Below are 22,989 nucleotides of genomic sequence, written 5' to 3'. Positions count from 1 at the left end.
ACAAGTATATGTGAATAGAGTGCTATTACCAAGCATCTGAGATAGTGGTGAAAACATGACACCAGACTTTTGGAAAACATGGAATGCAGAGTCATTTGGGGTGCTCTGTAAAAAAGGTCCTTTCCAAGTTCGACAAAGATTGAAATGACATTGTTTGTATTTGCAGTGATTCAGCTAAGTATATGAAAAAGTTGTGGGATGACCTGTTAAAATCGATACCTGAGCTGAAGTGCTTCCCTGTAAGAGATCATAATCACTTGTTAGATGGTATGCTGAATGCATCTTTACAATCGTCAGAGGTAATGAAGAATGCTATTGACTTTTTAGTCCATTCTGGTGCACTGTTTTGTTATGCACAGGAACTAAAACTAAAATATTTCTCATTTCGTGCTTTGTGTGACATCAAACAAAGAGTCATCCTAACTGTGTCATTTAGCCGGTGGTTCTTAGTCCTAGAGGTTGTGAATGCTATATTATCCATGTGGCAACCGTTTACAGAATGTTTGCTGAGTGATGAAAGGCAAGAAATGTGAGGATCTTTGGTCGCATATTGATAGTGATGTGAAAAAAGTACACTACTACAATCTTAGATTTTTACAGGAAAACATAACTGCTGTAGTGGACATAATAAAACAACTAGAGTCTGAAAACACCCTTGTCTGCCAAGTGTTCAGCATGATCGTGTAGATGTGAAATGTCTACTTGAGAGAAGGCTGGGCGACACCTTTAGTGACTTTGGCCCTGCAACATGTTCCATGTTAGAGTGCTTGCCACTTGGTAAGCAAAGCAATGTTGAAGAGCAATTCAGGAACATTTATTTTACAATGTAGGAGAAATGGCTTGCAATGATGCATAGAAATGTCCCTTCACCAACCATGGCATTTGAAGTCAATGAAACCTCACTGTGGTACAATTCTAGATTCTGTCTGTATAGGGGAATTTACTCTGTAGTTTCAAAAGTGCTGCTTCATTTTTTAACCGCTTCAATAACTCTGAGAGCACAAGTGGTGCCCAGTTCAACGCAAATGTTGCAGAGCCTGCTCTGAGAATCGCAATCTTCAAGTGCATCAGTATTGGCATGGAAAGCTTTAGCGTTGCCCTTCTCAAGTGCCAATGTTGAGAGGGCCTTTTCACAGAAAATAGTTTACATGAGAAGAAAAGAGTGAGCTCACGTGGCCACATGACTCACTTTAGAAGTATTGTATGGTGAACTACAATAAGTTTAATTTGCAAAAATGTATTTAGACCTTATATACACTATAGGTACACTGTCTGTATACCATGCGCGATCAGTGGAGAAAGCAAGCAAAACATTCCATAATCACTGGAAAAACACTGTTTCTGCTGTTTTTAATGGCACAAATGTGTAACCACTGATACCCACTGTTTTCTTAAGGTATTGAAATCACTTGAAAACACTAAAAAAAAACACCAGAATTTACCAAAAATAGAAACTGAAAATAGGAAAGCCTAATTAAAGTCTATGTATGGAACTTGTTCTTTTCTTTATTTATTCTCTATGGGCTGTTTAAGTGGAGGAGCCCGTGTCCTACAAGGGTCCTGTCGGCTTAATGTAGAGCACAACATTAAGTACCATCACCTGATGACAGAAAGGTAGTACATAAGTTATCTTAGGCTGGTCATCATCAGAGGAGTAATGCACTCAAAGGAACAGATACTAGTTACTATCTTAGTCTGAATGATGGCGCGCAGGTCTGAGATCCGTCAATATTTTCTGTGCGGATCAACAATTAGTATCTGGTGAATCTTGTTGTATGTGAGGTGTAGAGCGGGGAACGGGCACTGGAGGAGAGGACACATATGATGTAGGTTCATTAAGTACGGTGGAGAGGGGCAGAGTTCTCATTCACAGGAGCAGTGTGTACAAATGTGTTTTCAGGGCCCGTCTCAAAGCATTTGGGGGGGAAACCTGACGTTGAAAAGAATGATTGTACGTTCTTACTTGAGTGTCAGGAATTAACTTCTGTTGCATGGGCATCTATCCTCATGGGCACACAAAACAATGACCTAATGGATGAAAAGGTAACAGACATGACGTCATGAGGCCGATCTCTTGTCCAACCAGTAGCTGCTCAGGAGCCTCCTCTTTGTTGGAACAGGGAAAAGCAAGAAGTGAAAACAAGAAAATAGGGCCCCCGAAGGCTCCCTTTTGCTCCTGACGTTGCTTTCATGATCCCTCCAATCTGAGGTAGCGAGAGCAACACCGCGACCACCAAAGGGCGAGCGAGGAGTAGCAGGTGTGGCACATGACTGCCCAGCCCATGTGATCAGAAATCAGCACAGAGCACTTGACATGTGAAGTTTTTTGCACTTTTTATTCCTATAGCAGGTCTTCTGTACCTAAAGCTTTTATCAATTTTGGACTCTCTGCATTAAGTCCTCTCTGCGTCATTGCCCAGAAGCACTGCACTTTTTACAATCCCTGTCCTCAGAGCAGATAATGATTATCATGTATACCTTCCTGAAACCAGTGCTTGAGGCAAGTGAAATCTTGTGTAGTTCCCTATATGTTGTTCAACTTTTCTGTCAGTCAGACATTTCTTTATTATTGCTGTTGTGATTTATTTTATTAATGTAATTTTACTCTGAAGATAAAACATGTTTTATGTATTAATTGTAAGCATCGTAAGATGCAACATGCTACTTATGATTATTTGTACTGAAGTTTCTTTTAGTCCTACAGACGTTCGTAGGATGGTTTCTAAACTTATGCCGTTACAGTTAAGGCGCGTTGCGGTCCGTGTTGTATCTATAGTTCAGACTTTTTATCCTTTTTAGGATCATAATATAAATTAGTGTGGCTTTTATTGCGTTGTTGAATATGATTGTAATTAACTGTTGTGGCCTACATTGATATTACCCAATAAAGGTATTTTGAAAGTAAGTTAATAGTACCGGTGGGTGATACATTCTTCTCCACCAGCGGAGTTGGTGGAGTTTTGGTCACTCCACATTATGCAGGTAACATGGAGCTCCCGTCAAATGCTGTGGCAGATTTTTTCTCGAACGTAGCTCGCAAAAGGTAAGCTGGCAAGCGCAAGCGAGATTTCGTATTCCCTAGCATACTTTTCAGTCACTAGTGGGGCACACGGAGAGATTTCCCCAAAAGTGGACAGTTGCGACAATTTGTGGTCACAAGGATGCAGCTCGAGTAGAAAATCTACTTGAACAGCAGCAAAATGAACTCCAGAAGCAGCGCCCTCTGACGCACCGTATAGTGCTGTTCGCATTGATTTTTCCGCATGGAACGAGCTCCCGGAGCTAGAAATCAGCACGAGCAGTGCGATGTGCCTAATTTCGCCCGTTCGTGGAACTCCATGGAATCTCATAGATCTCTGCAGAATTCTGTGGAGTGAAACCCTGTGAGTTCCACCCACCCCTAGTTAACAGGTAACATATGAATAACCTCTAATACATCAATGGTGATCTATAGTCTTCATTATTATTGAAAAATAGAAATACCAATTCAAAATAAAGTGTATTTGGGTTTGCAACATCCAGCCCAGGAAGTGGCCTAATGATGAGAGGATGTATTTTAACAGGGCTCTCTATTCTTACAGGGGCCTAATGAGGGCTGAAGACACCAAACAATGTATCTGGGGAGCCCCACACTGTCAGTGATCTCAAATCTACATGCTATCATTTTCTAGAGCATGGGTGTCTGGGGAGGGGGTCAGCGTGCCCCCCATTCCCGTTAAATATCATGGTGGGCCCAGCAAATTTGATACCCAGGTCCAAAACAAGATGGGTAGGATGCCACATCCCTAAAATAAATGCACCAAACCCCGTAGGATGGGGTCCCAGGAGCCAAAATCGGCCCAGAAATGAGGACACATGCCCTCACCCCCCACAAAATGTGCCAGGCCCCAGGGGATGGGGTACCCGGTGCCACCCATAAGCCTAGGGAGCCCCCCCTAAAAAGTGTGCTGAGCCCCAGGGAATGGGGTTCCTAGGGACAAAAGGGGCCAGGGCCTGCGGTAACCCTCACTGTACCTGGCCTATGGTGCCCTAAGGTAACTATAACTCGCACCCCCACAATGCAAAGTTTTCTGATCAATAATTTCACTGATGATGTTGCAGTGATATTATCAATGATGTCACAGAAGATGTCATGAGTGATGTAACATATGTGGTGATTAGCAGTGCATAGTGAGGGTGCAAGTTAAAGGTACTTTAGGGCACGATTTATAGTTACATGAGATAACTAAAACTATAACTGCTGAATTTCTATGGTTTTGTGTGTGTAAAATCTGAACCTAACTATAACGTCCCTCTAACCTTTGGTTTTTTAATGATATTTTAATGTTTTTTTAAATTCTATTTCCTAATTTTAAATCCCTGTAACCTTTGTTTTTTCTGTGAATACATATTAAATCAAAGTATATATATGTGGTGTTAAGGTTAGAAAATCAATAATAATTTATCTTTCAATATTTTGTTGACCAATATTTTGGTCATGATATTGTGACCCGTCAATATTGTGTCTTAGATATTCCTAATCCACACCATTTCCAAGCATTGTATTACTTCAGCTGACTATGACCCAGCTTACTGGTACTCAATTTACCAATACCCGAGGGAAGAAAGTCGGTAGTTCTAAGAGTCGGGCTCATGACTTACACGTCACCAGGTGGTAAACTTTTGAGGCATTTTAACACCTGTGAGAGAGGTCACATTACATTACATTTGAAATGATCATTTACTAAGCATCTTATTTTTTTTATCACAGAATGCATCATACCTTGCAGTGAGCATTGGTTGCGGTCTCACCTTGCTCTGCTAAGATCATCGTACACGTTTTGTTTGGAAATCCTGTTTATGGCCGGCTGGTCAGTGCAGCTGTCACCAGACATTTATGTGAGCATCACTAGAGAGGGGCTCTGGCTTTTCCCACTAGTTGGGAGTCAGGAGTACATATTTTGATTGGGCAGGCATTGTCTGCTTCCACAAAAAAGTCCTTGCCCTCCATGTACCTAGGATTATTTTCTTCATTTATCCAGCTGCCTGAGCTTGACCTTTCAGGGGCTCCAACATGGCTTTCGAATGCTGTTCAGGTGTCTTAGATAACTAGATAATGTGTGATGTTTTGCTCAGGAAGCAGCACCGGGCCTTTTAAATTACACAAACATTATTCTGCAGTTCTTTGCTTCCACACAAATACATATCTATCCCCTGCTATTTACTTGTAATGCTTTAGATTACCATACTATTTACAACAAGGGGTGGTGAGGGACAGAGTCTCTGAATTAAGCAGAAAGCTCTCACCCAGTCAAGAGATCAGGGCTAGATCCAACACCGTTTTTTAGCTCACTGCACCATCCCAGTTTCAGAACCTGGCTGTATGCAAATTAGTCTGTTCCTGTCCCAGTGCATGATGGGAACAGGGCAAACCAAACCACAAAAGCCAATTCTTACACTGGGAAGGAAACAAGCTCCCGGGGACCGGTTTCTGGCATTACAGCCGTCTTCGGCCCGGTTTGCTTGAATCCTGATGGTGCAATGAGCAAGGGTCTCACATCTGAGAATACCCTTCCACGCTTAGGGTGGACAAAAATATTTACAACAAGGGGTGGTGAGGGACAGAGTCTCTGAATTAAGCAGAAAGCTCTCACCCAGTCAAGAGATCAGGGCTAGATCCAACACCGTTTTTAGCTCACTGCACCATCCCAGTTTCAGAACCTGGCTGTATGCAAATTAGTCTGTTCCTGTCCCAGTGCATGATGGGAACAGGGCAAACCAAACTACAAAAGCCAATTCTTACACTGGGAAGGAAACAAGCTCCCGGGGACCGGTTTCTGGCATTACAGCCGTCTTCGGCCCGGTTTGCTTGAATCCTGATGGTGCAATGAGCAAGGGTCTCACATCTGAGAATACCCTTCCACGCTTAGGGTGGACAAAAATATTTACAACAAGGGGTGGTGAGGGACAGAGTCTCTGAATTAAGCAGAAAGCTCTCACCCAGTCAAGAGATCAGGGCTAGATCCAACACCGTTTTTTAGCTCACTGCACCATCCCAGTTTCAGAACCTGGCTGTATGCAAATTAGTCTGTTCCTGTCCCAGTGCATGATGGGAACAGGGCAAACCAAACTACAAAAGCCAATTCTTACACTGGGAAGGAAACAAGCTCCCGGGGACCGGTTTCTGGCATTACAGCCGTCTTCGGCCCGGTTTGCTTGAATCCTGATGGTGCAATGAGCAAGGGTCTCACATCTGAGAATACCCTTCCACGCTTAGGGTGGACAAAAATATTTACAACAAGGGGTGGTGAGGGACAGAGTCTCTGAATTAAGCAGAAAGCTCTCACCCAGTAAAGAGATCAGGGCTAGATCCAACACCGTTTTTTAGCTCACTGCACCATCCCAGTTTCAGAACCTGGCTGTATGCAAATTAGTCTGTTCCTGTCCCAGTGCATGATGGGAACAGGGCAAACCAAACTACAAAAGCCAATTCTTACACTGGGAAGGAAACAAGCTCCCGGGGACCGGTTTCTGGCATTACAGCCGTCTTCGGCCCGGTTTGCTTGAATCCTGATGGTGCAATGAGCAAGGGTCTCACATCTGAGAATACCCTTCCACGCTTAGGGTGGACAAAAATATTTACAACAAGGGGTGGTGAGGGACAGAGTCTCTGAATTAAGCAGAAAGCTCTCACCCAGTCAAGAGATCAGGGCTAGATCCAACACCGTTTTTTAGCTCACTGCACCATCCCAGTTTCAGAACCTGGCTGTATGCAAATTTGTCTGTTCCTGTCCCAGTGCATGATAGGAACAGGGCAAACCAAACTACAAAAGCCAATTCTTACACTGGGAAGGAAACAAGCTCCCGGGGACCGGTTTCTGGCATTACAGCCGTCTTCGGCCCGGTTTGCTTGAATCCTGATGGTGCAATGAGCAAGGGTCTCACATCTGAGAATACCCTTCCACGCTTAGGGTGGACAAAAATATTTACAACAAGGGGTGGTGAGGGACAGAGTCTCTGAATTAAGCAGAAAGCTCTCACCCAGTCAAGAGATCAGAGCTAGATCCAACACCGTTTTTTAGCTCACTGCACCATCCCAGTTTCAGAACCTGGCTGTATGCAAATTAGTCTGTTCCTGTCCCAGTGCATGATGGGAACAGGGCAAACCAAACTACAAAAGCCAATTCTTACACTGGGAAGGAAACAAGCTCCCGGGGACCGGTTTCTGGCATTACAGCCGTCTTCGGCCCGGTTTGCTTGAATCCTGATGGTGCAATGAGCAAGGGTCTCACATCTGAGAATACCCTTCCACGCTTAGGGTGGACAAAAATATTTACAACAAGGGGTGGTGAGGGACAGAGTCTCTGAATTAAGCAGAAAGCTCTCACCCAGTCAAGAGATCAGGGCTAGATCCAACACCGTTTTTTAGCTCACTGCACCATCCCAGTTTCAGAACCTGGCTGTATGCAAATTAGTCTGTTCCTGTCCCAGTGCATGATGGGAACAGGGCAAACCAAACTACAAAAGCCAATTCTTACACTGGGAAGGAAACAAGCTCCCGGGGACCGGTTTCTGGCATTACAGCCGTCTTCGGCCCGGTTTGCTTGAATCCTGATGGTGCAATGAGCAAGGGTCTCACATCTGAGAATACCCTTCCACGCTTAGGGTGGACAAAAATATTTACAACAAGGGGTGGTGAGGGACAGAGTCTCTGAATTAAGCAGAAAGCTCTCACCCAGTCAAGAGATCAGGGCTAGATCCAACACCGTTTTTTAGCTCACTGCACCATCCCAGTTTCAGAACCTGGCTGTATGCAAATTAGTCTGTTCCTGTCCCAGTGCATGATGGGAACAGGGCAAACCAAACTACAAAAGCCAATTCTTACACTGGGAAGGAAACAAGCTCCCGGGGACCGGTTTCTGGCATTACAGCCGTCTTCGGCCCGGTTTGCTTGAATCCTGATGGTGCAATGAGCAAGGGTTTCACATCTGAGAATACCCTTCCACGCTTAGGGTGGACAAAAATATTTACAACAAGGGGTGGTGAGGGACAGAGTCTCTGAATTAAGCAGAAAGCTCTCACCCAGTCAAGAGATCAGGGCTAGATCCAACCCCGTTTTTTAGCTCACTGCACCATCCCAGTTTCAGAACCTGGCTGTATGCAAATTAGTCTGTTCCTGTCCCAGTGCATGATGGGAACAGGGCAAACCAAACTACAAAAGCCAATTCTTACACTGGGAAGGAAACAAGCTCCCGGGGACCGGTTTCTGGCATTACAGCCGTCTTCGGCCCGGTTTGCTTGAATCCTGATGGTGCAATGAGCAAGGGTCTCACATCTGAGAATACCCTTCCACGCTTAGGGTGGACAAAAATATTTACAACAAGGGGTGGTGAGGGACAGAGTCTCTGAATTAAGCAGAAAGCTCTCACCCAGTCAAGAGATCAGGGCTAGATCCAACACCGTATTTTAGCTCACTGCACCATCCCAGTTTCAGAACCTGGCTGTATGCCAATTAGTCTGTTCCTGTCCCAGTGCATGATGGGAACAGGGCAAACCAAACTACAAAAGCCAATTCTTACACTGGGAAGGAAACAAGCTCCCGGGGACCGGTTTCTGGCATTACAGCCGTCTTCGGCCCGGTTTGCTTGAATCCTGATGGTGCAATGAGCAAGGGTCTCACATCTGAGAATACCCTTCCACGCTTAGGGTGGACAAAAATATTTACAACAAGGGGTGGTGAGGGACAGAGTCTCGGAATTAAGCAGAAAGCTCTCACCCAGTCAAGAGATCAGGGCTAGATCCAACACCGTTTTTTAGCTCACTGCACCATCCCAGTTTCAGAACCTGGCTGTATTTAAATTAGTCTGTTCCTGTCCCAGTGCATGATGGGAACAGGGCAAACCAAACTACAAAAGCCAATTCTTACACTGGGAAGGAAACAAGCTCCCGGGGAACGGTTTCTGGCATTACAGCCGTCTTCGGCCCGGTTTGCTTGAATCCTGATGGTGCAATGAGCAAGGGTCTCACATCTGAGAATACCCTTCCACGCTTAGGGTGGACAAAAATATTTACAACAAGGGGTGGTGAGGGAAAGAGTCTCTGAATTAAGCAGAAAGCTCTAACCCAGTCAAGAGATCAGGGCTAGATCCAACACCGTTTTTTAGCTCACTGCACCATCCCAGTTTCAGAACCTGGCTGTATGCAAATTAGTCTGTTCCTGTCCCAGTGCATGATGGGAACAGGGCAAACCAAACTACAAAAGCCAATTCTTACACTGGGAAGGAAACAAGCTCCCGGGGACCGGTTTCTGGCATTACAGCCGTCTTCGGCCCGGTTTGCTTGAATCCTGATGGTGCAATGAGCAAGGGTCTCACATCTGAGAATACCCTTCCACGCTTAGGGTGGACAAAAATATTTACAACAAGGGGTGGTGAGGGACAGAGTCTCTGAATTAAGCATTTAGATTACCATACAACAATCCTTTACAGCCAGACCTATTGGAATTGTCAAAGCTTGATATTTTTTAGAGAGAGTTTGAAGTTTTCATATTTGTTCATCTCTTGGTCGCAGTGATTAGCTACGCTTAGACACCTTTTTGACAAAAGGCAAACTTAACTCCTTCCACGCTTGTGACGAAACCACTCCGTCACTAGCCACGGGCGCGCTGTGCTCATGACGGAGTGGTTCCGTCTTGCCGCGGCTGCTCCGCCCACGCGGCACTGATTCCCCGCCTGTGCGGGCGAATTACTGAGTGGGAGGAGCTGTGACAGAACCACTCCGTCATAAGCACAGCGCGCCCGTGGCTCGTGACGGAGTTGTTCCGTCACAAGCATCGCGGCGCCACGCGATCCCCCCTGCTCCCCAACGCCGCGGCGGAATTACCGCCGTGGCCAAGGGGTTAATAGCCTGTGAAGCAGCACAGCGCGGTGCATAGTGGACAGCAAGTCCCTCCTTTGTTTCTCAGGTCACTGCTATTATGCAGATTAAGGTTTGCTTGCACTCACTGGGGTTAGTCGGAAGCCTAGAATTCGGACAAAAGATTTATAATCTGGGCATTAGGATTCTGTGCTGAAAATACAGCCAGTCTGGACTGGATCCGTCCTGAAGCCCACCGTAGGGGAGGTGTATAGGAGGAATGTAGAGTCTGTGGGGGGAGGCGAGCCATGTGGACTGAGGTCAGCTCTAAGCGGAAGTTGACATCTATGAACCAGGATGTGCTTTATTGATGGAGGGATTCGCAGTGTCTGGACGTGGTGTTTGGTTCTGTTGATATGTGGTGCATCCGTGTATCCTGCATACGAAGACAATGTTTCTGCAGGAGAAAGAACCCTGCTCCATGTTTGCAGCACTAAAATGACGGCGTTTGAAGGTGACACCTATGTGCCTCGGATGCACACTAGAAGCATTCTAGGGTGGACGCAGGGTGAGTCATGGCACAGCATACACATGTATGTGTTCAGCATGCAGCCACTGCAGGTATACAAACATATGACACCTGTGTGCCTCAGCTGCACACTAGAAGCATTCTAAGGCTGACTCGGGGTGGGTCATGGTACAGCATACATGTGTGTGTTCAGCATGCAGCCACTCCAGGAATACAAACATCTACCCCCTGTGTACCGCAGGGGTACACTAGAAGCATTACACAGCAGACTCAGGATGGCTCAAAGCACAGCATACATGTATGTGTTCGGCATGCAGCCACCTCAGGTATACAAACATGTACCCCCTGTGTACCTCGGGGGTACACTAGAAGCAGGCTGCCTTACGGCACAGCACACATTGAATGTGACCAGCATGCAGCCACTGCAGGTATGCATACCTGTGATCCCTTTGTGCCTCGGTGAACATCAGAAGCCACCCACAGCTGACTCAAGGTGGCTCGTGGCACAGCATACATGCAGCCCCTGCAGGTATATGAACATGTGACCCGTATGTGCCATATGAGCATTCCACAGCTGACTCAGAGTGGCTCGTGGCACAGCATACATGTGTGTGTTCAGCATGCAGCCACTGCAGGGATACAAACATGTGTAGCTTTTATAGATTTGAAAGCCGCTTTTGATTTTATTCATAGGAAATTGCTATGGGACGGCCTAAAAAGTAACGAGTTCCGGATGATCTTTTGATGCAGATTGTGAGGTTACACAAGGACAATTATGCAATAGTCCGGTGAGGACGGGGGGGGGGGGGGGGGGGGCTGGGACTGGCGGATGCAATGCCAATCAATAGAGGGGTAAGGCAGGGTTGCGTGTTGGCACCAACCCTGTTTTCTTTATATGTGAATAAAGTTGTGCAATACCTTCAGGGTTGTAACCACGACTCACCAAAATGTGGAGGGGTACCAGTGCCAGTACTACTTTTTGCTGATGATACGATCTTGATATCTCAAACACCTATGGGTTTGCAAGCCCTTTTAGACACCTCTAATGGGTTCTGTATGTCAAAGGCCTTGAAATAAATTCAAGCAAAACCAAATATATGGTGAATAACACCCACAAATCTTTTAAGAAAAACATTCTATTAAAGAAACAAAAATTGGATTATGTTGCAAATGTTAACTACCAGAGCATTACACTTGATACGAAGTTGTCATTGAAAGCTAAAATTCAAAAATCCAAGCTAGTTTTGATACAATCTGCCATGGCAATAGTAAAAAAAGCAGCTAAGTAGTTTATCAAAGGCAGTGTCACCTGCACTGGGCATTTACAAGTATGGGGCACAATCTATGATCCTCTATGGTGCAGAGCTTTGGGGGGGTTGATGGTCCGGAAGTCTTGACCAGGGAGGAGAACAAATTCCTGAGAATGTTGCTAAAATTACCAGCACACACCCCATTGATTCCCATTATATTTGACACAAACATCAGGCGCATTGATCATCAAGCTACGCTAAGACCAATGTTGTTCTGGGTCCGCTTATGGACCACACCGGAACTTAAAAATTACAAAGATGGGTTAATCGAGATAATGCAATTCGATTAAAGCATTGGGATTCCCTGGGATCGATACATTCAAGGTTTTATAAACTAGGTTTGAATAGTTACTGGGACGCTCCCGAGTCTCTTTTTCACGGCTATCAAAATCAGTATTAAAAGGTGCATATTGGATGCACATAGGAAACGGTACAGATCACTCCTCAAAGCTAGGGAGGTTATCTTTGCAGTTTATATCCACCAAACCTCTGCCTGCCTTTGAGGAATATTTAGATGAAATACAACCTTTGATGGCTAAAAACCTACATATGAAGTTCCGCTTTGAAGTTTAGAGAACAAAACATAATACATCAAAGTGGGCGGGTAGCAAAACAGAAGATAGGGATGGTCTCTGTACCCTTGGTTTCCAAGATGCCATTGAAAATTACTCCCATATACTATTCTTTTGCCCAATTTATGCTACTTCGAGGGAAAAGTGGATTAAACCATTATGCCGGAATATGGGATTTAGAACACATTTAGAAGCTCTGGAAATGTTACAAGTAGATACATCTCAGATAAAAGTTTTTAGTCTAAGCAGCTATTTATCTGCGGTGAACCTTACCCGCATGAGAAAGGGTCTGGAATTCTGATGGCTGTTCTTTTTTTTGGGCTGTATTCTCCTGCCGGGCATATGTTGCTATATTTGCGCTCTAATATCATCAGCAGTCATCATCTTCACCTTATACATCTTAATACGTCTTGATACCATGGGATTACCCCTGGTTGTACAATTGTTTATCTGCTAAACCAGAAGTGGATTATTGCATCAACTGCACTGTAATTTCTTCTGCATTTGTATTGTATAACATTTGTCAAAATTGCTCTTTATTGCATTTTAAATTTGAAATCTAATAATTTTTAAATAATGTATTAATTATGTTTTTTACTTTGTAAATTGTATATGTGTATCTTTATGGTTTCTTTCTAAACCGAATAAAGATTAATGATGTACCCCCCTGTACCTCAGGTGTACACCAGAAGCCATCCACAGCTGACTCAAGGTAATACATGTGTGTGTTCAGCATGCAGCCACTGCAGGTATATGAACATGTGACTCCGTGTGAGCCTCGGGTGTATACTAGAGGCCTTCCGTGGCTGACTCGGGGTTGCTCGTGGGAGAGCATACATCCATGGTTCAGCATGCAGCCCCTGCAGGTATATGAACATGTGGCCCCAGTGGCCACACCTGGCTCAGGTTGGCACATAACATAGCTTCATGCTTTCAACGTGCACCCACCCACCAGGGGGTGGCTTCTTGGTGGTGCCCACTGCCCTGCATGGGCCCGACCGACCCCTTTTCCTGTTCCAAGAATACACGTCCTCCGGCCTCTCGCTTTTCCCTAGACCTCCCAACACTGTCCCAACATCCCCCTCACCTCCCAGCCGCCACCGGGACCCCAGCAGGTGCAAGCACCGGACATAGCGCAGCGAGGCAGAGTGCATGGGCCTTACCTTCATGGTGGGAGGTGCGGTCAGAGGCGGGGAGTCGGGCCGCTCCGGAGGGGTCACATCGGCGCTGTTCGACAGCTCCTGCTGCTTCCTGCAAAAGAGAGGCATTCACGTGAACCCGGCTTCGACAGACACTCGCTCCCCTCCGACGTGTGGTTATCAATGCAGACTGAGGGGCCTCGATAGAGCCCCCTTCCCAGCAGGCGCCCCCTGTCACATTTCATCAAAGCCCCTGCACGCGCAGCGCACACATTAACATGCATTTATGAGCCAGGCATGGGGGCTGCATGAAAGCAGGCCCCGTCAGCCGGGCCCCTTCCGGCGGCACTTTCATTCATGTTTTCAACTACATCTCCCGGAAACAATTTGCACCTTGGCCTGGGGGTACCTTGGAGAATCATGGGGTGCGCCTCGTCTGCAATCAGAGCCTGGCTCTCCCCACTGCGCGCGCGGCAGGTGAGAGGTATTCCAGGTAATGCTCTCTGCCACGGCGGCTGAGAGATGGATAGATAAATAGAATTGTGTTACTATGACAACACCATTGCTAGGAGAGAAAAAAAAAATCTTCTTTCTATCTATCTGGCTTGAACCAGTGACTGAGCATTGTCTCCGTGCTTGAGCCATTCTCAACCTCTGTAGAGGCTGCGCGGCGCGTGCAGGATGGAGCCCAGAACACTCAATGTGGGAGGCGCGCGCTATACCGCGAGCCCCAGGTCACTGCCTTTACATAAAGAGGAGCGCTTTGGAGCGAGACACGCCAACAAAAGATGGCTACCCTTGCCGCAGTGGCTGCAGGGAGGTGCTGTGCTGACAGGTCTGTCTCTCCCTCCGCTTCCTGGACAATAAAACCTCGTCGCATTTATATACCTGAAAATTACTCAATTATAAAATGGTTGGATGGATGGATGTTCTGAGTAGAAAACAGACCTAAAAACACAAACTTGCACCAATTATGGTTAGCTTCCCCATCCATTAACTCAGAAAACAGCCTTGCAAACCACAACTCACACACCCCATGCAGTCCTCATGATGTAACAGAAGCCACTACAAATGCCATAAGGGATTAGGGTGACCAACTGGCATAGGTGCAAATTCATGGCGGTGAGTGTAAAAATTCAGGACAAAGTGACAAAATTCAGGACAAAAATTCAGGACAAAGGGTCAAAATTCAGGACAAAACTTCGGGACAAAAGGTACGTTTTACAGACACGTCAGAGGTGGTAGCGCAATAGTATATAAGTAAGTAAATAGACAACCACCTAAGTACAAGTCTGAATAAGTTTACATTAGGTTGAGACAACCGTGCAGGTCACGGTTTTTCAGTATGGCTGCAGCTTGCTACCTTAGATGATTCAAAATTTGCATCTCGCTCCAGCAGGTATATTAGTCACCAGACAATGGTGAACCACACCTGAATATAAGTGAGGCCGCTTTTATTGTTGATTGAAAACTACTGGATATACAAGGAGCTTTGCAGTGCCAGCCCCCAGGAACAAAACCGCTCCCCCCCTTTCCGCCTCCCAGGGAAACACCCGATGCCCGGTCCGGCCAGTCTTGCCTTGCTACCACCTTCAATGGTGCCCCTCATCTTCACTTAGACCGCCTCTCATGTGTATTTCATTTCTCTTATAGTGTTACTCATCCCAATTATATAGGGCAGGGTGTCGGAGTGCGTTACATCACACACATTATATAGAGACAATGACTCATTTTAACGTGAAAGTCAATGTATAGGAAATGTTACTTAAGATAATGGGTGCTGCAAGGTGTAATCATTCTTTCATCCATCATTCAGTCTTTCCCCATTCATTCTGTCCTTCCATCTGTGTGCCAATCTATATCCAAACATATTTAACCATTTGCAAACCTATCCACCATGTATTCTTCCATCCATCATTTCACTCATCCATCCCTTCATTCACCCTTTCACTCTTCCATCATTCATCTACCCACCCTTTCACCCCATCCATCCCTCCAGTCATCCATCCACTCTTCCACCCATCCATCTATTCACTCACCCATCCATCCATTTACACTTTCACCCATCCAGCTATCCATTCACTTACTCATCCATACACCCATTCACTTGCCCATCATCTACACTTCCACTTATACATTCATCTATTTACCTTTTCTCTCATCCATACTTCCACTCAATCACTCATCCATCCATCCTTTCTTTCTTTATCTATCTATTCATCCATTCATCCTTTCAGTAATCCATCCAGCCATTTGCACATTCCTCTACTTATTTACTTTCCCACCTTTTCACATTATGAGCTGAGCCTTTGTCTGCAGAATCGCAGACAGAAGAGGCCCATCAAGAACTTCACCTTGCTGTAGTTTCTAAAGCAAGAGGTGGGGGAGGGTTCACTATGCCCCTGCACATTGGCAATCCTAAAACGTAGAAGTCATGAGTCATGCATGATGCACAGTGCCAGGATGTGAGGTGACTGTGACATGGTGTTGTTTCCAAGGATTTAAGTGGTGTAAAATACGTGGGGGTTTCTTCAAAGAGTGTGTTCGATGTAATTAAAGGCATGGTTTAAAACAGCTAGGCAAAAAATCTGTGCTTAGCATAGTCTTCCGCCTGACTGGTATTATGTTGTTTCTGTCATTGCATCCAGATGTATTATACAGCAAGTACCATTACACCAACAAGAAGCCAGGACTATTGGCTTTGTCAATGGGTGTTAGTTGCATAAAATAAAAAAGCAGTAACCAGGGCTTTGTTGAATATAATAATGAAAATACCTCACTCTAAAATGATGGGACAGTAAAAGAACAATTACCCCTTCTTTTCAACTTGTTTTTTAGGCTTCTTTAAATAAACAGTTTTCTCACGTTGCAGCATGGGCATTTTACCTTAACAGATTACCCTGCTGTACACTAAGGTAGGAAGAGGCCACCACATGCTTTACCAGCCCAGACTGCCAAATTGTCATTCTGTATGTGGCAATCAGCCCCACACAGAATGACAATGGGCAGGTGGGGCTGCTCTTGTGCTCCAGGAGGAGCGCGAGGCGCCCCATCAGGAAGGTGAGGCCTCTCACAGGGAGCAGCGCTGCTCCATGTGAAGGCCAAAATTACGGACAAAAGGCGTCCGTAAAAGGGATCCTCACGGACAACGGACGTGAGATCCCAATTACGGACGGTCCGTGAAATTTACGGACGGTTGGTCACCCTATAAGGGATATTACAAATCAGATACCATTAACACTAATTATGTGACGACTATGTGTTGATATTTCAAGAGGTTGTGCTAGGCAGGGCTTGAAGTGGGATGAAAAAACTTGGGGGGTCTCTCAAAGGGGCGTGGTCAACGTATTTGAGGGCGTGGCTTAAACCACGTAAGCTAAAAATCTGTGCTTAGCATAGTTTGCTGCCCAACTGGTATTTTGCTGGTTCTGTCATTGCATTCAGATATATGATTCAACAAGTAACATCATACCTTCAACAAGTCAGCACTATTGGCTTTGTCAATGGTTGCTAGTTGCATAAGACAAATAAGCAGAAAATATGTATATAATATTGAAAAGGCTTCCATTTAAAGCCCTGCCGACACCACGACCATGTTGCTGCTCCTGAGTTTCAAAAAGAGAAGGGAAGAATTTCCCTTCCCCTTACAACGCTCAACTGTCATGACGTCATGCTTAACTTCTCCACTAGTGAGAAGTGAGCAGTGCAAGCAGGCGCACATCGATGTGCCTACTGTCACTGCAGTCCGCCTGTGACAGGGGACAAAACAGAGCCCGATAGAGACCCGTTTTGAGGCCTCCTTTAAAAAGCTGCCGGTGCTCAGCACCGGTGAGACCCGGCCCACTTAAAGCCCTGGTGCTAGGACAACAAAAGTGAACTAGACTAAACTGACAGACAGAGGCTACATGGTCTCATTGTGGGTGTATGTTCTAAATCCACGCTTGTGTACTCCCAGTTCCAGTGTCTGTGGTCCCGTCCCACTGTACGAGTCTCAGTCCAGGGGTGCATAACTATATGTTCTGTTGCTTGTTTGCCAGTTGTGTTTGTCTTAGTGAAAAGGAATGTTCCTGTACCCCTTTTAAATGTATGTATGTGTAAGGGTCCTGGTGTTGTCCCTGTCCCGTGTTTCCATATTTCAGTGTACGAGTCTTTCAGGGCACTTATTACCATACAGAAAAACATTCTCTGTTTGCACCACGGCACACCTTAAAACAGGTGCCCTATTAAAGTGTATGCGCTGCCCTTAGAACAGCCGCAAAGTCGCACTGCTCTAGAGGCAGCCTATTCAAGTGGATTACGGCCAGGGTGACAGAAAGCTGCTCCGTGTTTCACTATGCGGGCAGCAACTCGTCTGCACTTTTAAGAAAGGAGAGAGATCCCCATGCAATGTGGGTGCAATGAGTGACTGCACCCACCTGCAAGGGGATGTCTGGGGGTCCGTGGGACCCCACTCCTCATCTCCAGAGGGCTGTCGTTAGGAGGTGCACTAAGAGCGCACCACCTTTTTGAAGAACACTTCAAGGCATGTTTTCCTCTGCACCTGCATCCATGACACTGCGCAGGTGCAGAGGCAAAGTGAGTCCCTCATTTACATGAGGCCACACCCCCATGCAAATGATATCGCTGGCACCAGTGCTTAATTTGAGCCGGTGGTGTCCGGTGCTCAGCACCAGCACTTAATTGGTTTACGGTACTCGGCCCCGGCATTTAATTGCCAACACCACACTTAGGATAGTCTGCCACATGGTGGCGCTGCTCATCTAATTTAGAGATGAACAGCACAACAGTAGTTTATGAATACAATGTAAATTAAAAGTTGCTAATACCTGCCTCCCCAGCCATTCCTTTAGCTATGCACTTAGCACTTGCAGGTAAGAGAGACGGTTAGTAGTTGTTTTGGCAGCGATGACAGAGGCGTTGGGTGGTGCAAGCTGCAGTGGCCTCCTGGTCAGAGCCCTGGCACTTATTAGTTTACAAACTAAACACTGGCTGGTGCTACATGTGTGCCAGCACTGTCTGTACCACAGAAGGGGCCGTACAAGCATCAGCGGCTCCTTCTGTAATACCAAAGTGTCCCGGGGGAGCACAAAGCGGGCGCACTTATCTGTTGCACCCAAGGCACTTTCTATGATACGGCCCTGGTCTGATGTGCTTATCTTCATGTCCTAATGCTTGTGTGTGCCTGTCCCTTTCATGCACCCCTCTGTTACAGTGTGTGTGACTCTCTGCCCTTAGAGACTTTCATGCCTTTGTTACTCTGATGGTCATTTTTGACTCAGTGTTGTGTTGATGTTGTTCAAGTGCTCCTGTAAAAATGGCCACTTCTTCTAGTATCAACTGTGTAATGTCACAACCAATATGGGAATGTGTAATGTCTCTTTCACTAACCTGGGCATTTGGGTGACTTCATCTCTATGAACCGTAGCTCACGGCAATAGTCCCAGGTGTGTATCTGTGGAGAGGTGTGGTGCAGCGATCAGGGCAGCTGACTTCAGAGCACATGGTTCACGGTTCGATCCCTGGCTCCGGCGGCAGCTCAGCACAGCACCATGTGACTCTGGGCAATAGCTCGCTTAATTTCCCCGATTGCCCCCAGTGCCTTGAGACCCATAAGGATGAGTAGTTTGTGCTTTACAATTACGGATTTAAATTTATCTCAGTGAGGTTAGGAGCAGCACGGCAGCACCACTACTAAATGAAAACCCACACACATCACCATCCCAGAGATGACGGAGCACCACCGGTGAGCCGGGCAACTCTCCTTTGGGCCTCCTGGGCACTATAAACAGCGCTTAAATTACAAAATGGAGCTAGCAACTTTTCAATGCCTGTGAAAGGGAGGCTGACCAGGTGCGCACTGTGTATGCTGCAGCTACTGCAGTGTATGAGAAAATAATACATGCACACAATGGTTACAGGGTTGCCACCTAGCCACTATTATAGCACATTGATCACTGGTGTAATGTATATATAATGAATTGTGTAGATTTGCTATTCATAACGCTGCATCTACTTACCTTCATGACATATCATCAATCTACTTACTCTGCCGATATACATATATTGTAAATGTACATAGATGTGGAGTTTAGTAAAGTAAATGTACACTTGTGTATGTATACTTATCTTGATGATGTAGTGGTAGTCAATATTCTTGATACAATATTATGGCAAATTGATAAGAAAATCGATAAAGCATAGAACGCAGTTTTAAAAAAATACAAATGATTTCTTTTCAAAGTATCTACCACTGGCCCTTCCAGAATCTCAACACATGAATAAATGCCTGATCATATTCCTTGAAAAAGTTGGCACTCAAATGCCAGGGCAGATAAATATAACTTTCTGTAAGTATAGTTACCAACAGTCATATACTCACAGTTTGAAGTGCTGGTGGGATAAACGTAGCCTCCGAGTTGGTAGGCTGCTGCTGTTCTCCATCGGGATCTGAGTCTAAAGTCTACGTTAAGAGCGAGTCTCTCCGGTAGGTCTCTGTGGTGGGTGTCTCATACAACCATAGGTGTATAAGTTCCCTAAAGGAGTCCCTCTTATCAAATGCTTGCGGTGCTTTGCAAATGCAGCCTCCCTCACGGAGGGATGCTATTATTAGATTACAGCTATGCCTCGGGGGTTAAATATTAACATTCTACCTAGCCCAAACAGATGTCATATTTCTGTTCCAGAAGCAGATGCAAAATGCTCACAGCTAGTTATAAGGGTGGTACCACCTGTGCAAAGAATGGAGGAAGACGCCGCCGCTCTGCAGTTGTGATGGGAGGTGCTTTGAGACTTCTGACTTTATTATGAAGATGTAGTGGGCTCCCAGAGCTTGCCCCTAAGGTGCAAAATATGTGTCTCTCAGCAAACATCAAGAAGCTAATACTTCAAATCTTTGCAACAAATGCAAAAGATACAAGATTTGCAAAGGAAGTAGGTAAATCACTTAATCCCCCTCTAACTATACATACATTATATATATATTCACAGAAAAAACCATAGGTTTCACACCAGTTACAGTTAGGAATTAGCATTTAAAAAACCTATTAAATTCACTGAAAAAACCATAGGTTTCACACCAGTTATAGTTAGCTGGAAATTTTACTGACATAAAACCATTGAAATTCCCACGTTATAGTTAGTTGGACTAACTATAACTTGCGCGCCTGCAATGCACTGCTGATGACGTCACACATTACATCACTCATGACATGGTCAGTGACATCACTCATGACATCACTGATGACACCATCCAGTGAATGTGTGTCTTTCTGAAAAATAAATATGTTTTATATATGTATATGTAAAGGTCGATGGAAGAATAAATGTTTAAATAAGTGTCTTAATGGATGTTTTTTAAAAAAAAATTGATTGGTTGACTGGCTTATTAAGTGTATCTTAGTGAATACATATATTAACGAGTATTGTTTAAATATTTAAATGTTTGTATCAGTGTTTCACTTTGTGTATAAGTGGCTGCATGGGTTTGTGAGTAGCTACATGTGTGTGTATATGGGTTATTAGATGTTTTTTTTAGTACCAGAATGAGTGTCTGTATGGTTTGGTGGGGGTGTTACTTAGCACATAGATGCATCAATGACTGACTCACTGTTTGTATGTGTTTTGAAGACAGGATATGTGCAGGACCGTATGGGTGGATGAGTGTGTATATGTGTGCGTTAGTGAGTGAATGACTGTCTCACAAGTGTCTTTTTCAGTAACTACACATGTTTTAATCTAGTATATGTGAGTATTGATGTATATGAGTGAGTATATGTGAGAGTGAGAGATTGAAAGAGTTCTTGTTTAAATAAGTATGTGTTTCTATAAGTGATTGTTTAAGAGAGTAAGTATGTGTAAGTTTCCTTAGAAGTAAGGTGGTAGTGTGTGTATAGCTGTATATGCAAATAAATGGATGTTCAATAGTTTATTTGCATGTGTGATTATGTGTGTGAGTAACTTTTGGATGACTCGGTGTGTAACAGGATGTATAGGTGTATCACTACATATGATGAGTGAGTATATGTATGAGTGACTATATAGAACTGTTGGTGAATGAGTGGATGTGTATCTAGATGGTGGAATTACTGAATTGGTTGTTGTAACTGGTATGGGTATCTCCATTTGTATGAAAATGTTAGTTTCTATTTTTGAATATGTGTTTCAAGGGTTACATTACACTGAAAGGAGGTCTGTCACTCTGTCACAAGGATGGTGTCATCAGTGATGTCATGAGTGATGTCACTGACCATGTCATGAGTGATGTAATATGTGACGTCATCAGCAGTGCATTGCAGGCGCGCAAGTTATAGTGAGTCCAACTAACTATAACGTGGGAATTTCAATGGTTTTATGTCAGTAAAATTTCCAGCTAACTATAACTGGTGTGAAACCTATGTTTTTTTTAGTGAATTTAATAGGTTTTTTAAATGCTAATTCCTAACTATAACTGGTGTGAAACCTATGGTTTTTTCAGTGAATTTCATAGGTTTTTTAAATGCTAATTCCTAACTATAACTTGTGTGAAACCTATGTTTTTTTCAGTGAATTTCAAAGTTTTTTTTAATGCTAATTCCTAACTATATAAGACCTGAAAGCCCACCAGGAATCTCCAGTATGCGCCAGGGGACTGCATTTCAGAGAGGTGTAATGAAGACACGACTCTTTTTACACCTCTATGCAATGCAGCCCCCGTGCATGGTTGAAGAGGGGGAACTAAATCCCCTTGCATACTGGGGGCCCCTGGGGGCCAACTAGCCCACCTGGAACCTCCAGTATGCGCCAGGGGCTGCATTGCAGAGGTGTAATGAGGCTATGCCCCTTGTTACACCTCTCTGCAACGCAGCCCCCTACCGCGTTTGCAGAGGGGGAACTAATTCCCCTTGCATACTGGGGGTACCTGGGGGCCAACTAGCCCACCAGGAGCCTCCAGTATGCGCCAGGGGGCTGCATTGCAGAGAGGTGTAATGAGGCCACACCCTTTTTACACCTCTCTGCAATGCAGGCCACTGGCACGTTTGCAGAGGGGGGACTAATTCCCCTTGCATACTGGGGGTCCCTGGGTGATAGCTGCCCAAACACCGATATTCCGAACGATTGAAAATGACTTTTCTTGAGAAACATTTGGATTTGGATTATCATGTCCTATACTTTGAAATTTTTGAAAGACTGACTTTGAGGATGCTATAAATTACTCAAGTCTGCCCGAATTGTGTGGGTAAAATTGATACCTAGTCACTTTGAATAAGAATGTACTTACGTCTCGTCTAACATTTGGAAGAAATATCTAGTTATATGACAACAGGATACCAACATAACTTGAAGGAAATAAGAACACCCTGAAGAAGTTCTGTTGTACAGAACGAAACGTTTCGGCTGGCTGTGGTACATAAACTTAAGGAAAATAAAAGCATTTGAATACACACCAAGATTCAGCGCTTCTACTACTTACTCTCACCTACTCCACTACTCTCAAATACTCAATCTCTACTACTCATTCTCTACTACTCTACTACTCTCTACTACTCTCTCTCTACTACTCACTCCCTACTTCTCGCTACTCACTACTCCCTACTACTCACTATCTAATACTCTCTACTACTCTCTCT

The 22,989-nt window shown here is 44.9% G+C and overlaps 1 protein-coding gene across 2 annotated transcripts in view; it reads right to left on the bottom strand.

Moving 5' to 3' along the window:
- Window positions 1-22,989, bottom strand: part of RAP1GAP2 (RAP1 GTPase activating protein 2) — a 1,533,685-nt gene that overhangs the window by 565,666 nt on the left and 945,030 nt on the right. For both annotated transcript variants that reach the window (XM_086954529.1, XM_086954528.1), the window contains one exon: window positions 13,409-13,496. In XM_086954529.1, coding sequence (XP_086810655.1) covers window positions 13,409-13,496 — 88 coding nt within the window. The remainder of the gene's footprint in view (window positions 1-13,408; window positions 13,497-22,989) is intronic.

This window comes from Lissotriton vulgaris, chromosome 2_1 (assembly GCF_964263255.1).
Source record: "Lissotriton vulgaris chromosome 2_1, aLisVul1.2, whole genome shotgun sequence".
In the NCBI taxonomy this organism is placed as follows: Eukaryota; Metazoa; Chordata; class Amphibia; order Caudata; family Salamandridae; genus Lissotriton; species Lissotriton vulgaris.
This window is presented reverse-complemented; position numbering and strand designations above follow the sequence as displayed.